At 40.3% G+C, this 17,405-nt stretch overlaps 1 protein-coding gene across 3 annotated transcripts in view; it reads left to right on the top strand.

Annotated features, from left to right (window-relative positions):
• Window positions 1-17,405, top strand: part of LOC102393741 (collagen alpha-6(VI) chain) — a 171,181-nt gene that overhangs the window by 69,903 nt on the left and 83,873 nt on the right. For all 3 annotated transcript variants that reach the window (XM_006043436.4, XM_006043435.4, XM_025294082.3), the window contains exons 9-13: window positions 4,935-5,278; window positions 5,363-5,441; window positions 10,690-10,844; window positions 14,813-14,905; window positions 16,251-16,304. In XM_006043436.4, coding sequence (XP_006043498.3) covers window positions 4,935-5,278; window positions 5,363-5,441; window positions 10,690-10,844; window positions 14,813-14,905; window positions 16,251-16,304 — 725 coding nt within the window. The remainder of the gene's footprint in view (window positions 1-4,934; window positions 5,279-5,362; window positions 5,442-10,689; window positions 10,845-14,812; window positions 14,906-16,250; window positions 16,305-17,405) is intronic.

Raw genomic sequence — 17,405 nt, 5'->3', positions numbered from 1 at the left:
TTTGCCCCTCCAGGCAGCTTTCTTGGATGGGAGACCAGAGAAGCCCAACACAGCTCTTTCTTATGTGCAGCCGTATCAACTTCACAGGAAACAATTATGTGTCAGTTTCCCCAGGAAACTCTGGAAGTTCCAGCCCTCCAGTGTTGGTGTTCCAGTGTGGGTGCCTCTCCTTTATAGAAGGCAACATTACATCATGTCTCACTCTTTAGAATTTCTTGGCTGTATCATCTCCAGGTTGCTTCTCAAAGTGCCTCTCTCTTCACTTAAAGAGAACATTATCTCCTCTCTCTTTGTGTGTGTGTGTGTGTGTGCGCGCGCACACACACACTTGTGGGCAGAGACTCATGGCACACCAATTGTCCCCTCCATACGTCTTCTGGGCTCTAAGCACAAACCTTCCATAAGGCCCAGTGTGTGGGCCAAAGTTTAAGAGTCCTGCCATTGGTCAGGTCTGTCTGTGTAGATTGCACTCCACTTTCCTCCCATACTTTGTAATGTGCCTGGTGACCTCAGCCAAACCTTCCACATGAATTTCCTGTTTCACATGAAATGCCCCTTTCCATTTATTCATATCAGGCTGAAAATGATCTTGGAACTATTTAATCTGTCCTTAATAGGGTGAAAGAAAGCCAAGCGAAAAGTCAAAACAGAAGCCATGAATGTATAAATAAATAAGAAAAGTACACTTTAAAGATAATTCAAGTGATTACTGTAACAAACAAGAATGTGTGAGGCCTTTGTGGCCAAGCTGTGGTCTGAGGACTAATGGGGTTGGAATGATAAAGCCTGTGAAAACACAGTGGAGGATACCAGCTCCTCTTGAACAATAAACTCCCAAATCAAGGGAACTCAGACAGTAGCTTGATGTGTCTCAAAAGAAACCAGATTCAGAGCCTGAACATCCAACTTTGCTTCTTATTAAAACGTGCACCACTTTGGAGCGGTCACTAGCCTGTCTTAGTTTTCTCATTTGTGCAGTTAAATTATTTCTGTTTCTCTGATTGTACTTAGGATTTAGTTTATGGGAAAGGATGGTTAGCTGCATGGAGATATGAGGGAAACATCAGTATTTCTTGTGCCTCTATGGAGGGTCAAGCATTTTCAAATATTGTAAATGCATTATCTCATTAAACTCCCAAACTCTCTGTGGTTTGTATTTTCATTCCCATTTACAAATGAGGAAAAGGGAGCTCTAAGGAATATTGGAAGCCCAGCCCAAATTATACGGAAGGCAACAAACTAAGCAAACTTTAAAATCTGTGTCTGTCTGATTCCAACACATTTGTGGGTTGTTAAATTTGTTGATATAGTGGCTGTCTAGGTTATCTGGTGTTCACGTTATAAATATTGTGCTTCAACTATGAAGTGCTGGAACTTATTAAGACATCATGGGTTTATATCTCAAAAGCTTCTGCTATGTAAAGAAGCCACTCCCTGCTAGGCTGTCCCTTCCAGCAGCATAATATAGCACTTGAAACCTGCATGACCTAGCATCACTGGCCACCCAGGAGGTGGTGAAAATAAGGTCATTCAGTGTAGGGACTCCAGACAGGCCTGGATCTCATTCCCACATGCGAGGTCCACAATAGCAACCGTGAGACCTCGGGCAAGCCTCTCTAAGCCACAGCACCTTCTTCTGCAAAATGAGTATTAGAAGCATTTCTGCTTATTCTGTGTGTCATAGGGACACATGAGGAATGCATGAGAACAAGCTTGTGTAAATATTCAGTGAGTCTTAGTAACTCTCATAGCGTATTGCCAAAGGTATCTAAAAGTGATTTTATAAGTCCAGGTGCATGGAGTGATAGAGTAGTTAAGTTCACAAAAGGACAGTTTGCCAAGAGTTCCTTGGCTCAGCAACTCTAATTGTTTAGCAGTTCAGAGCTATATTTCAATTTACTGCCTCAATGTACACCAAATTCCCCTAAGCAACTAAACCGAACTCTGTTTTCTTATCTTCATCCATGCTAATCTCCTGATTTTTCTTGGAGTCTGCCTGTTCTAACCACCCAGAGGAGGCCCCCAGCAGTTGTCAGGATATGGACCTGCTACCTTTTCTGGCATGGAGCCATGACTAGGTAGCGAAAGAGTCGAGAGTGCCTCTCGTCTTTCACATCATCAAGGAAGATGAGTCAAAAAGGACATTCAGCCAAAGGCCAGTCCGATAAGAACGAAGTAGACACACCTTCAGGAACTGACTCAAGGAATATGGGAAATATAAGAAAAAATTGATGGTCATTTCCAACTTTTCTTGATAAGGACCTCTATGTCCCTGTCTTAATGGGGTCTCTAGAAAGCAGAGCTTGAAGCACAGTTTATGCTGCAGTGCTCCAGTGGGAGTACAGTCCCGGGGAAGCAAGAATGAGTGATACAAGAAAGAAGAAAGTAATATGAGCTGTGTGTTACCAAGCTCGCTACAGCTTCTGAGAAGGCATCACTGGTACGCTGGTCCTGCAGAAGGTCACCCGGGAAGTCCCGGAAACACTGCACAGACCAGCCAATCGGGGGAAGAAGAGCCGCTTATCTATTGGTTTTTTCCCACCTTCTGCCTTTCACTGGCCACAGTTCACCCCATGGAGAGCTGCCCTCCCACACTACAGAACTGTGTTATCCAGCCCTTTGGAAAGTCAGACACAGGAGTGGTGTTGAATCTGTGGCTGAAGTGGTGGAAGGGGCCAGAGCTCTCTTGAGTTCAGTTGGGTTGGACATGGGTTAGACCAGTCATTGAAGACCTACTGCAGGGAGGCTGTGTCAAACCCTGCCCAACACACACTGCGTGGGAGACCCAGCAGTGGTGCCACCGAGGCTCTCCAGGGGACACGTGTCCAGCTCCTGGGTGTGTGTGCGGACAGCAGATCTCAGAGGTACACAAACTAGGTCGTTACCTAACTGTGGGCGTCCCTTGTGGCTCAGCTGGTAAAGAATCCGCCTGCAATGCAGAGACCTGGGTTCGATCCCTGGGTTGGGAAGATCCCCTGGAGAAGGGAAAGGCTACCCACTCCAGTATTCTGGCCTGGAGAATTCCATGGACTGCATAGTCCATGGGGTCGCAAAGAGTCGGACACGACTGAGCGACTTTCACTGTCACTTCACTTACCTAATTATATTTTCTAGATCTTTCTTTCTCTTTTTTTCACCTAAGATATCCCCTTCTTTTAAATCTCCAACAAAATTTTTCTCTTATCCCAGCTAATAACCACCAACAGCCCAACTTTGCACTTAAGTGTTTTCTTCAGAATCTGTCTTCTAATCTTATTAATATATCCTACTATCTTGACTGTATTTTTTTCTTTTTTACAAAATTTTATTGAAGTATAGTTAATTTATAATGTTGTGTTAATTTCTGTTGTATAGCAAAGTGATTCAGTTGTACATATATATTCTTTTTCATATTATTCTTCATTATCATTTATGATAAAATATTGAATATAATTTCCTGTGCTACACAGTAGGGCCTTGTTGCTTTTCTATTTATGTATATGGTAGGTTGTATCTACTAATCCAATTTGTCTCTCCCCCGTCCCCATCCCTCTTTGGCAATCATAAGTTTTTTCTCTATGTCTGTGAGTCTGTTTCTTAAATAAGTTCATTTGTTGGACAGTGTTTCTTAATACTAAAACTCTGCCATCATTAATTCCAATTAAGGACTTTCTTTATAAGTCAGATAATTAAAATCAGCTTTGGGGTTTGGCAGGGAACCAGGAGACCGTTACTGTCTTGCCCAATCCTTTCTTTTCCCTGTTCTTTGGTACTTTTATCTTGAAATATATAATCTTCTTATTTTTATAGACAAGAAAATTAATGCTCAGAGAGGTGAAGAGATTTGGCAGAAGTGGTTTGGTAGTAACACAGTAGTGACCTGTACAGTACTGAAACTAAAGTCTGCCTCCCCACTCCGGGGCTCCTCGATGCTAGTTGTCAGATTCTCAGAGCACTAGTTTTTTTGTTTTTATCACCCTTGGTAGCCAGTCCTCACCCCCTTTTGATTCCCACTCCCATCCACTTTTAGCCTTCTTCCTAGCCCACTTCCAAAACCGTCTCTGCCTCCTCTTGCTAGCTCTGAAGGGCTCTTGATTTGAGGGCAGACATCTCTGTAGAGTCTGCAAGGTCATTCCATGACAGCCCACTTGACTTATATGATCCACTCTCTCTGATTGTATTTAGACATATGACTGCCACCTCTGGACTGTTCCCCAAATTCCATTTCTTTGATCGCATTATCATGGACTCATTCATCAATCTGAATTAGTTAAATAAACACCAGGAACTTATTTACTAGAGTTTGTAATTTTACTAATCTAGGTAAAAAGTTAAAATACTCCATTTTTCAAGAGGATAGTTCCTAGGAACACTCAATGATGACATTTTGGCATCTTTGTTTTATTTATTGGTTTTGAGTGTTTTCCTTGAAGGCGGTAATGTGTTCTAGTAATTCAGTGGTTTTCTGTTCAGGGATTAAATCATCAAAATCGTTCCTTTAGGAGTTTTTCTTTTTTTAATATATTTTTCTAAACAACTTTCTGTTTTCAAATGTTTTTCCCTTATTATTATAATTTAATATTTGTTGAATGACCTCAGTTGATAGGTAGCGTGAAATGAATTTCCTCTTTTGGACTATTAACATTTCCACAACATGTTTCAGCTATTTAAGTGACTCTTCATAGCTTCTTCAGTGGACACAATGAAATCTTTCAAAACTTTGTTATAGAATCATCTAGATTTTATAGATGCTGGGGGGAAAAAAAAGCCCCACTTTAACAGGTTGTGAAAGAGTGATTCTGAGCCTTTTCACTATTCACATTCTTCCTTGTTTTCCAGCTTTATAACTGGGATGGAAACAAGAATTCCAAGTCTCATGATTCAACCATGACATACAAGCCAAATAAAGTTCTTTATTGGTCTAATATACAATATGCTTTTCCCTTGAATCCTAGATTGCTTTGTGGACGTTGTGGTGGGATTTGACATCTCAACTCAGCAGAATGGGCAGACTTTGCTTGAAGGCCAGTCCTGGATGGAAACCTATCTTCAAGACATCTTACGTGTCATCAGCTCCCTCAATGGGGTAAGCTGTGAGGTGGGCACAGAGACTCAGGTTAGTGTGGCTTTTCAAGTGACCAATGCTGCAGAAAAATATTCCCCCAAGTTTGAGATCTACAGTGAAAACATCCTGAACAGCTTAAAGGATTTAACAGTTAAAGGACCATCTCTTCTCAATGCAAACCACTTGAGTTCTCTGTGGGATGCATTTCAGAATAAGTCGGCTGCTCGGGGAAAGGTAACTTAGTTTTATTTTATTTATTGGTTTTTGGTTGCAGTGACTTCCTTTTCACTCATTTTTCTTTTTTGAATACTCTCCTAGGTGGCCCTCTTATTTTCAGATGGATTGGATGATGATGTTGAAAAACTTGAACGAAAATCTGATGAACTTAGAAAAGAAGGTACCACGCATGGGGAGGGCTGGGAAAGGAGTGTTGGTGAACTTTGTAATCTCAAAACTGAGTCCTGGCTCTTATATTTGCAGACGCTCAGATAGCACTGAATTTGCAGCCTCTCCACTCTGAATGCACTTGGGAGGGCAAGCAAGCTCTCACAACATTTTGGCATCTACTTTTTTCCTCCTGCCCATATGAAATGGCACTGAATGGCACTGAATGTGTCTTATCCTTTCTCTCGTATTACTTTATTTCTTCTTCCTAAGCTTTCCTGGAGTATGTTCCTGCCTCCCTTGCCCCATGCTATCTAATATTTCTATGTCTTAAGTGCCAGCAGAAGTGAACCATGTACGTTTCTGCTTGACTAAGGAATGGGAGGGTTGGACGATTTTCTTCTAACACTCTTGAAGTTTTCAGAGTTCCAAGCGTTGGTGGACAAGTTTACTCATGTCTTGGGACTTCGTAATCAGTTCCTTCTCTCAGATGACAGATGGGCCAACTATGGTGTTAATGAGTTTTTCAAGCTCTGGCACCAGGCTTTTGGCTTTAGGAACCAATGCTCAGTCTGATTTATTGGCCATTTGTACTAAACTGTGGATCAGTGGAAGGAAAATGCACTCACATGTTTTGGTTTGACTAAGAATAGAAACAGATTTTTGTAAGTGGGTGTTACTGGTACCCCACCCAGACCCCCTTACAGACAGGCTCCCTCACCATCCAGCTGCTATGAGTGCTGGTTGCTCACATGTTACTCACAGGGTCCCCCTCTCTCTGAGGAACTGCCCTTCACCAACCTTGCCTGGAAGGTTACTCCCTGTCCCCATCTTTGGGCAGCAGGTGGAGTGCAGAGACTTGGATGCCAATTGTGTGGTGTAACTCTGGCTCCAGAGTTCCCCACGGGATCAAGCTGAAGCTAGACTTTCGCTGAAACACTGTCTCGCTCAGCTCCTTCTCCAGCCTGACCCTGCTTATCTTTGTTCCCTTCCTCAGAGAGTGCTTCCTCAATAAATCATGGGCATCTAAATGGCTATCTCAGGCTGTGCTTCGAGGGCATCTGACCTGTCTCTCTGGTTAACTATTAGAGGTGGATTGAAAGTGAAAGTGTTAATCACTCAGTCGTGTCTGACTCTTTGCAACCCCATGGACTATAGCCTTCCAGGCTCCTCTGTCCATGGGATTCTCCAGGCAAGAATACTGGAGTGTGTTGCCATTACCTTCTCCAAGAGATCATCCCGACTCGGGGATCGAACCTGAGTCTCTCATGTCTCCTGCGTTGCAGGCAGATTCTTTACCACTGAGCCACCATTAGATTTTGTCTTTTCACTGGTTCTTATTCCTCCATCTTAAACAGATTGCAAAGTTCACTGAAGTAACAGCTGAAGGGTAAGGGTTTTATTTTTATTGTATTTACTAAAGCTGTTTCTCTTTATTCTATCGTCTTGGCCTTTATTCTTGATCTGAAGAGGAAATATTAATGAAGACTGAGAACAGGACCCTCAGGTGGATAGGAAGGGCTTTTTCAATTTCAGCTTTTCTTTTGTGGGAGAAGATGTACCTTTGCAGACAAGATCAGAGTTTTCTCCAGAAAGTTTCTCTTGGAACACCCAGATTTCTAAGATCGATCTTCTTTCTTCCAACCCCTGAGGAAAACTGGTAAATGAATTTTGACTTCAGAAGCTAGATTTTGAATATCTTCAGAAATTTAGAATCTTTTTCCAGTATTCAAAATCAATTGTATTTGCAAATGCTGACAGTGAAAAAGTGGAAAACAAAATTTAAAAAGTCATTTGCAATGTACACATGACAGGAAGTGCCAAGGTATATATTTAACAAAATATCGTTGTCTGTTTGCTGAAAATTACTAAAACAATGATAAAGCAGACTGAATGTGGTAAAATGTCAATTCTCTCCAAACAGATCTATACATTCAGTTCAGTCACAATCAAAAGCAAAGCAGGATATTTGTTAATGTACCAAAAAAAAAAAAAAAAAAGGTTCAAAATGTATGTGGAAATGTAAAGGACCCAAAATAGCCCAAACAACTTTGAAAAAGAGGTAAAGGTTGGAGGACTCATGCCAGCTACAGCGTTTCAGTGGGAAAGATAAAAGAGTGTGGGCCACAATGTTCTTTGAAAGGTGTTGAATGTCTCCCAGTTGGAACAGAGAGCACCTCTGGCCGTGACCTCCCACATTTCACATAGATGCTGAGCCCTTGATCTGTTCACCCAGGAGAGCCTCTCTAACTTGAGGCCCAGACTCTGTACATGTAATCTGAGCCATCACTGTGGAACAAGAGGAGACCAGGAGAAAAGGATCCTCAGGGATGGATATCGCTTTATAACCAATCCATATAGATTGGGGTTTGTTTTTTTTTTATTTTATTATTTTTTTTTTATTTTTTAAAATTTTATTTTATTTTTAAACTTTACATAATTGTATTAGTTTTGCCAAATATCAAAATGAATCCGCCACAGGTATACATGTGTTGGGGTTTGAATCCGTTTTTTCACTTTAAAAAATCCAGTACTCTAGAATCTACTCAGTGATTCTTTATTCTCCCAATTTTTGAAAGCTTCTTTTTCTTAATTCATTTTTTAAGAATTCGAAACACTCTGTTTAAGATCATATGAACCAGATAAGTCCAGAAAGATCAGGATTGGAGTCCTCTGTCCTGAGAAAAGTGAAAGTGAAAGAAAGGGAAATCACTCAGTCGTGTCTGACTCTTTGCAACCCCATGGACTATAACCTGCCAGGCTCCTCTGTTCATGGGATTTTCCAGGCAAGAGTACTAGAGTGGGTTGCCATTTCTTTCTCCAGGGGATCTTCCCGACACAGGGATCAAACCCAGGTCTCCAGCATTGCAGGCACATGCTTTACCATCTGAGCCACCAGGGAAACCTGAGTTACAAATTATAGTTACATGCGTATTTCCTGCAAATCAACAACCCCGTGGTTCTCATAACTCTTAAACTTCTACCTTTCTTGGAACTTACAAGAAATATTAGATGTGAGATCTTTTCGCCTTCTAGATAGGCCCACTGGCATGCCTCCTTTTGATCATTAGACACGAGTTGATGAACCTGGTGCTCTTCGTGGCCTCTCCCAGCCCCGATCCTGCTTCTCCCCATCATTCTCACTCTTGGAAGTGACCTGTCTTTGTTTGCTTGAGACAAACCAGAGACTGTCAGCACTCAAACCAGGAGAGTTCTGGCACACTAGGACAGGTTAAGCACCCTATTTGTTGGTATTTCTTCCTTTATTTCGTGTCAGCAACCACATCGTTTGCTGTTGTAGAACTTGAGCCTTCCCACTATATCCCTGAAACTGTTCTCTTCACTCTCCTTTTCCTCCCAAAGTCATATAGAAACTTCTATAAGAAAGCACTCTTGACTCTGCCACATCCTTGGAATATTCTTTATCTATTCTGATCCACTGGTTTTCAAGTCCCATCCAAAGAATTCTTCACCTATCCCTAATAAAGTGAGAAAGGGTATGCCAAATAGTTATGTTTTCATAAAACTAAATTTATCCAACTTTAGGACTGGCCTTTATTATTATGTCTTTAGTACATTTTTGTTATTAAAGTGTCCTTTGAGTGTAAGCTTTGGAGTCGTGCTGTCGGATGAAAACCTTTGCTCATCTGTAAAATAGAGCTGTAATCACACTTACCTATAATGTTGTATTTATATCTTAAAAATAAGGTAATGCACGTAAAGCACTTAGCCAACGTCTAGGCACATAGTAATTATCAATAAATGAGAGCGCAGTTGTTGCATGGTTACCTCCACCCTAATGATTGCCCGGCTTATTACCATCACCATTTAATGTCCTTACTTTATAAAATAAGTCAACACTTTCTTAGTCGCTTAAAGTTTTCTTTGAAATATGTTGATCTATAAACTTCCAGAGTCTATGAGTCACAGCTCTGGTTGGTTATATGACATTTGCTCCTAATTGCCTTACAAGAGACCTTTAACTGTCTCTTGTACATGTAATTCCAACCAGATTGTCATTTAGAGTTATGCTTCTCAAGCTTTAATGTGAATCACCTGGAGATTTTATTAAAATATAGATTCTGATTCTGCGGGTCTGGATGGGGCCTGAAGTTCTGCATTTCTGATAAGCTTCCAGATGAAGACCCCACTACTGCTCCAAGGACCTCCCTTTCAAGTGGCAAAAATTAAGAATACTTACTTTCTTGACATATGAATTCCTCTGTGCTTTAGTATGATCTGTGGATTCCTTATTGCTGTTACTAAATATAGTTGACTTACAATGTGTTGGTTTGTGGTATCATGCAAAGTGATTCAGATATATGGAGGTGCAATCCTTTTCAAATTCTTTTCCATTGTGGTCCATTACAGAGTACTGGATACAGTTCCTTGTGCTATGTAGTAGGACTTTGTTGTCTATTTTATATATGGTAGTTTTTGTCTGCTAATCCCAAAGTCCTAATTTATCCCTCCCCACCTCCTCTCCCCGTTGGTGACCATATATTTGTTTTCTGTGTTTGTGATGACTCAAGCATAGAGTCTGTTTTGTTTTGTGAATAAGTTCATTTGTGTCGTATTTTAGATTCCACAGATAAGTGATATCATATGGTATTTGTCTCTAGGTCCATTCATGTAGCTGAAAATGGCATTATTTCATTCTTTTTTTTATGACTGAGTAATATATATACGATATGTATCATACCTTCTTTATCCATTCATCTCTTGATGGATATTTAGTTTGCTTCCATGTCTTGACTATGGTGAAGAGTGCTGCTGTGAACATTGGGGCGCATGTATCTTTTTGACTTATAGTTTTGTCTGGATATATGCCCAGGAATGGGATTGCTGGGTCACGTGATAGCTCTGTTTATAGTTTTTTGAAGAAACTCCATAATGTTTCTACAGTGGCGGCACCCGTTTACATTCCAACCACCGGTGTAGGAGGCTTCCCTTTTCTCTGTGGAGTCTTTTAAACTCACTATTTTACTTTAAGTCACCAGAGACCTCAAGGATCTGTTATAATTTATTATATAAATTATTCTCCACTTTAATTAGTTTTGAAAAATGGAAATTCTGTCATTCGCTAGTGATGACTCTGTCACCTGTCAGTTTTACAGTGTGTGGTTGGGGAGAGTGAATGAGGGTAAAATGAGTGTTCCTCTTGCAACCGGCCTCCTGGAATGGCAACTTTCATACCTATGCAAAGAGCTTAAAGGAGCCCTACTCTGCTTAACTGGAGGACTGTTGGCTGTGTTGGCTAGGCCTGAATGCCCTCATCACTGTTGCTCTGGATGGACCCACCAGTTCCAGCGACCTGGCTGATCTTCTGTACATTGAATTTGGGAAAGGATTTGAGTACAGGACGCAGCTCACTCTTGGGACGAGGGATCTTGGGAGCCAATTGTCAAAGTACCTGGTGAGTCACTCAGAAAATGCTCATGAGTTTAAATTTTTTATTTGTTTTGTATATAGGGTTCATATTTAGGCTTATGAATGTGAACTAATTTTGTTCATTTGGGAGTAGAACCAGGCTTTTCTGATTTTGTGAAAAGCCAAAATGAAGGGGTGTTTTGAAAGAAACATCATATCGTCATATTGTAGAGCAATGTCAAAGCATGTTTCTTTTTGTTATTGTTCTCTATTTATTTATCAAAGTATAGTTTATTTACATTGTATTAATTTCAGGTTACAGCAAAGTGATTAAGTTATAAGTGTGTGTATATATACATATATATATATATATATATATATTCTTTTTCGAATTCTTTTCCCTTATAGGTTATTATAAAGTATTGACTGTAGTTCCCTGTTGTATACAGTAGGTCCTTGTTGGTTATCTATTTTATATATAGTAGTATGTTTATGTTAATCCCAAATTCCTTATTATCCTTCCCCCACAACTTTCCCCTTTGGTAACCATAAGTTTCTTTTCTATGTCTGAAAGCATGTTTAATTTATGTGCTTAGCCAAGAGAAAAAGAAGAAGGAAGAAGAAACTAAATAGCACCTATAATCCTGCCCAAATTGCAGTCAATAAATATGCCACCAAAGGGTGTCTGAGCTGTAAGAGTGACTTGGCTGATCCCCCAGTCAGCCAGTTTTCACATTCCTTGCAGATACTAAATGCCAAAATTCACCACACTGAATATGATTCTGCTGTTTAAGATATGTGTTTTTTCTGCAAATGGCCTGTGAATAGAGCTGATTCCATAGAGTTCAATTGAAAAAAGAACATCTGTTCCAATCTTGGAAGAAAAACTAGTGATGTGATGATGGACCTCCCATGTTGTACTTTACGATGGAAAGATGTTTAAAGGTTGTCTTGACTGATGGAAATTTTTGCCTTATGATCTATCTATTTTTAGAACCTAATCCCTAAATAAGATGCATCACAATCCTTTTTCTTTTAGAAATATACAAGAATTCAAACTAGCTTGGTGAAGGTTTTCAAGTTATCTATGACGACTTTCACCTTTAATGAGAGACTGAAAATTTGCAATTTGCTTATAATTTATAAAATCTGTAATCAGCATATCAAGACACTTCCCAATAAGGTGCTGGCTCCTGCTACTTTCTGTTTTATAATTAAATTTATTTATTTTTGGTGGTGGTTTAGTGGCTAAGTTGTGTCCAACTCTTGAGACCCCATGGACTGTATGTAGCCCACCAGGCTCCTCTGTCCATGGGATTCTCCAAACAAGAATACTGGAGTATGTTGCCATTTCCTTCTCCAGGGGATCTTCCCAACCCAGGGATCAAACCCAGTCTCCCGCATTGCAGGTGGATTCTTTGCCGTCTGAGCCACCAGGGAAGCTCTATTTATTTTTAATGGAAGGATAACTGCTTTACACTCCTGCATTGGTTTCTGCCAAATGTCAATGTAAATCAGCTATGGGCATGCCTCTGTCCTCTCCCTCTTAAACCTCCCTCCCCACCCCACACTTTCAGATTGTTATAGAGCCCTGATTTGAGTCCCCTGAGTCATAGAGCAAATTCCCATTGGCTATCTAGCTTACATATGATAATGCATATGTCTCCATGTTAACTCTCTCCTTTCTTGCCTTCTGCCCACGTCCATAAGTCTGTTCTGTATATCTGTGTCTCTATTGCTGCTGCTGCTACTAAGTCACTTCAGTCGTGTCTGACTCTGTGTGACCCCATAGATGGCAGTCCACCAGGCTCCCATTCCTGGGATTCTCCAGGCAAGAATATGGAGTGGGATGCCATTTCCTTCTCCAATGCATGAAAGTGAAAAGTGAAAATGAAGTCTCTCAGTCGTGTCTGACTCTTAGCGACCCCATGGACTGCAGCCTACCAGGCTCCTCTGTCCATGGGATTTTCCAGGCAAGAGTACTGGACTGGGGTGCCATCGCCTTCTCCAATTGATGCTCTGCAAATAAATTCATCAGTATCATCTTTCTAGATTCTATATATATGCATTAATAAATGATATTAGTTTTTCTCCTCTGACTTAGTTCACTCTGTATAATAGGCTCTAGGTTTATCCACCTCACTAGAACTGACTCAAATGCATTCCTTTTAATGACTGAATAATATTCTATTGTATATACATACGACAGCTTCTTTATCCATTCTCCTGCTACCTTCTGACAATAGATCTTGCATATAGATATTTAAACAGTGTGTTCAGTGTAGTAACCATGTAAAAATAATTGCTTAGAGAATATCATCTCTAAGCATCTCTTGGCTTCCCTGGTGGCTCAGACGGTAAAGCGTCTGCTTGCAATGCGGGAGACCTGGGTTCGATTCCTGGGTTGGGAAGATCCCCTGGAGAAGGAAATGGCAATCCACTCCAGCACTCTTGCCTGGAAAATCCCATGGACGGAGGAGCTTGATAAGCTACAGTCCATGGGGTCGCCAAGAGTTGGACACGACTGAGCGACTTCATTTCACTTCACTTCAGTGTAGTAACCATGTAAAAATAATTGCTTAGAGAATATAGAAGTTTTCTTGTAACTTAATATGGAAGGTTTTTTTGTAATTCCTTTCTACATGGGAAAATGGTGTCTATTTTACAAAATTTTTTTCTGTCTCTGAAATTTGTAATTTAAAATTGGTAATTCATAGAGGGAGGAAGTTATTCTTCAAACAAGGTTATCAGTTTTTAGATGTCACATAAATGTAATACTGTATAAGAAATGTTTAATTTTAGAAATAGCCCATTTTAATGTTAATAGTAAAATATGCTGTAGGATGTTAGTGATCCAAAGAAAATTGATATCATCTAATATGAAATCACAGAATCCATTTTGTTGTTGTTGTTTGGTTTCACACATTTCAAGTTTTATTGGGTTTTCTGAGGTTTACAGGGTGGGGGGTGGGGGAACAGAGAATTTTCTAATATCAGAAAAGAAACAGTATATAAAAACAAACAATTTAGAGGAGAAATTGTGAAATGGTTATAAGAAAATATTTTCATTTTTCATCACACTAGAATTTTGATGGGAAACTTCTCAACACAAAAACTGATTCTACCCCACTGAGGCCAATCACAGTATTTATCACAGACGGAAGTTTCCTTAAAATAAATATTATGGGTTAATTGTTCTCTGGGCAAGAATACTGGAGTGGGTTGTCATTCCCTTCTCCAGGGGATCTTCCTGACCCAGGCAGTGAACCAGAGGGGATCTTCCTGACCCAGGAACTGAACCTGGGTGGCCTGCATTGCAGGCAGATTCTTTACCAACTGAATCACCAGAGAAGCCCCCAAATGTGATGGACTATGTCAGTTTTTCAGGGAATGACTAACTAGGTCCAGGATGAAATTCACTCAGATTTTTAAAATATATAACATGCTTCTTATCCAGAGTAAAAAAACATAACCAGAGTATAAAATCTCTTCATATGCCCACCCTCTACAGCAAGTGCTTCTGAATGTTGAACACATAATTGGTGTCTTTGAAACCCTGTCCCACACAAACTGTTCTAGAAGTGTTGACCATTGAACTCCATGCCAAGCAATGTGACAATGGACAATGTCTAAATTCTCCAGCATACAAATATTTCACAAAACAGGAAAAGGGAAAAATAAAAACCAGCATGTATTCTTTTTATTGAACAAACTGTTAGGGGCAGAATTATACAGGGTAATTAACAACAACATGGTCAATGTGGGCACAGGAGAACCCATTAATAAATTAGTGTGCAGTGAGTTGGCTGTGGCAAAACTGATGCTTTTTTGAGAACACAAAAACATCTTTGAGTTTATTCTGAATTCCTCATATGGCGGAGAATGCAGATCACAGAAGGAAAGATGAAAAGTAAAGACTGTCTCCCTCATCCTCTCTAGAGCACCTTGAGCTTGTGTGTGAGTGTGATTGGGCAGTGATACCACCAAATGTAATGTATTTCTACCCTCCTCCAGGTCAATGTTGCGGAAAGGACGTGCTGCTGTTTATTCTGCAAGTGCATTGGAGGAGATGGCACAAGGGGAGACCCTGGACCAGCAGGGAAAACGGTGATTTTGGTTGCAATAGTGGCTCATTTATTTGAATATAGTATGTTTTTCAGAAACAGGTTTAGGTAGAAATAAGGGCTCCTAGGTAGAGCCTTTGAGGTAACCATTTATCACACTGCTTATATGTCAAATTAGATAGGCTTCTTCTTGGTTTTCTAAATTGGAGTCTTTAAAAAAAAAAACCTTTTTATACAAGCATCAAGAGAAAAACTGCTGATGGGATGTCCCTGGCAGTCCAGTGGTTATGAGTCCATGCTTCCACTGAGGGAGTGTAGTTTCGACCTACATGCCAGGCGGAACAGCCAAAAGAAGAGAGAGAGAGAGAGAGAGAGAGAGAGAGAGACTGCCTAGATTGTTGATTATCCAGTGTCCTGGCAGTGATGACAAGATGCAGAAAAACCAACTGGGATCTCTTATGTTGAATAATGAAAGCTTCCTAAATACTAAGGAGTCATCTTAATTTCTGTTTCTAATGGCTGCAGAGTCATTTAAATCAGATAGGGAATAAGTTGTGTAGTCTGCTGAAAAGCTAGATCAGATCACCCTGTCACAGCAAGAGATGCCAAGATGTTTCATTCAGCTCTACCCAGACCAAAATACTGCCAGAAATATATAAGTAAAAACAGACCAAGTCTGAAAACAGTAACTAACAACAGATTCATATATTTCCTAACCCAAAGAAGTTAATGTACCCTTACATGAAAATATGATTTGGGCTTTGAGGAAATGTTCAAATATGCATAAACGTACTATAGATGTGTTTAACAATTTCAGTCCTACTTATTTACACGTGTTTGATTTTGGATAATTTATAGATAGCACTGTAACTTCCAAATCACCATGGCTGTCTCTCTGAAGAAAGTTTTTGGGCTAATTATTTCCTGAGTGCTTTGATTTCATGTACAGAGAATGGTAGAATTTTTTTAAACAGGTATCAGGAAAAATGGAAAGAAATATGTCTGGTCTATTTTACATGTAGCATAAATCCTCAAAAAGAATTTTTAATGAGAAGAGGATAATTCTAGCCTGTCAGGGGCAAATATAGCTGTGTTCATAGAATGTTTGTCTAGGAAAAAAACTCCAGCTGTATAAACCCCAGCTCTAAACCCCAGAGAGAGCTATGGAAAATGTTTCTCACACACCCACCCTTGAGTTATCTGGATACTTGTCTCAAAATTCCATTATTTTTATGTGTGTAAAAGTAGCTTAGGTTGGGGGGGCTGTATTTTGCAAACTCATACTGTTCTACATAAAGTAAAACTGTGAAGTTGAGGAATTCTTGCTTGATTACCTCTGAGTTTTGGTCTATGGATTGCTAATGTATCCTTCCTTTCCTTATTCCCAGGGACTTCCAGGTTTTAAAGGCAGTGAAGGCTACCTGGGAGAGGAGGGCACTGCTGTAAGTCAAGGTTTTTCCAGCTCCATTTATTCCTAAGAACATATCTATGCTATGAAAGCATTTGTATCAATTCAAAAGGAAGCGAAAAAAGTTCTAAGGATTCACTCGCAAAGTTTGAGGTTTTTCCAGGTCACCAATGTTTTATTAACCTACTGTCCCCTCTTGGACTATTCACCAACACTGTATAATCAACTCAATGAAAATCTTCTCTTTTTCACTGCTGCTGCTGCTGCTGCTAAGTCACTTCAGTCGTGTCCGACTCTGTGCGACCCCATAGATGGCAGCCCACCAGGCTCCCCCGTCCCTGGGATTCTCCAGGCAAGAACACTGGAGTGGGTTGCCATTTCCTTCTCCAATGCATGAATGTGAAAAGTCAAGGTGAAGTCACTCAGTTGTGTCTGACTCCTAGCTCTTTTTCACTAGGAAAGTCAAATCACTGCCATTTCCCCCTTCTATTCTGCATGAGTAAACCCACTCACCACACTGCTTATCTAGGACCTTGCCCTTTCTTGCACCTATTCATCCATTTATCTTTCCTTCCTTCTTTCCCTCCTTCTTTCCATCCATCCATTTAATAAGTGTATATTAACCATCTTACAATTTATCACATTATTTATCAAAGACTTCATCATAAATACACTCATCATTCATTTAACAGATACATCTTAAGGTATCTTTCCATGTGCCAGGCACAGTGCTAGACCACAGAAATAAAAATAAAGAAAAAAAAAGATCAATCCTATCTCAGGCAAATTCCAGACTATTGGAAAGACACATGAGAAGCAGTAGGTCTAGTTGTTATACACGAGAACTCTGCTCGAGGTATATGAGGTGCAATGCGATAGGGTGTGGAAGTGCAAATACTGAACCGCCTCAGGTGACAGCCTGAGAGGAAGGCTGCAGACAGGGAGTAATGCTTGGGTGGCATCTGAGGACAGATAGAACTTTCTCCAGGCTAAAGGGGGAAGAATATTCTACTACAGGGAGACCAGTGTGATCAAGGGTGTGTAACTGAGTCAGAGAATTGTGTGTTTGCAGAATGACATATGGTCAACATGGCCAGAATCCAGGACACAGTGAGAGATCAAGGTGCAAGACCCA

The sequence above is a fragment of the Bubalus bubalis genome, chromosome 1 (genome assembly GCF_019923935.1).
Source record: "Bubalus bubalis isolate 160015118507 breed Murrah chromosome 1, NDDB_SH_1, whole genome shotgun sequence".
Taxonomy (NCBI): Eukaryota; Metazoa; Chordata; class Mammalia; order Artiodactyla; family Bovidae; genus Bubalus; species Bubalus bubalis.
Note: the sequence above shows the minus strand (reverse complement) of the source record. Positions and strands in the feature narration are given on the sequence as shown.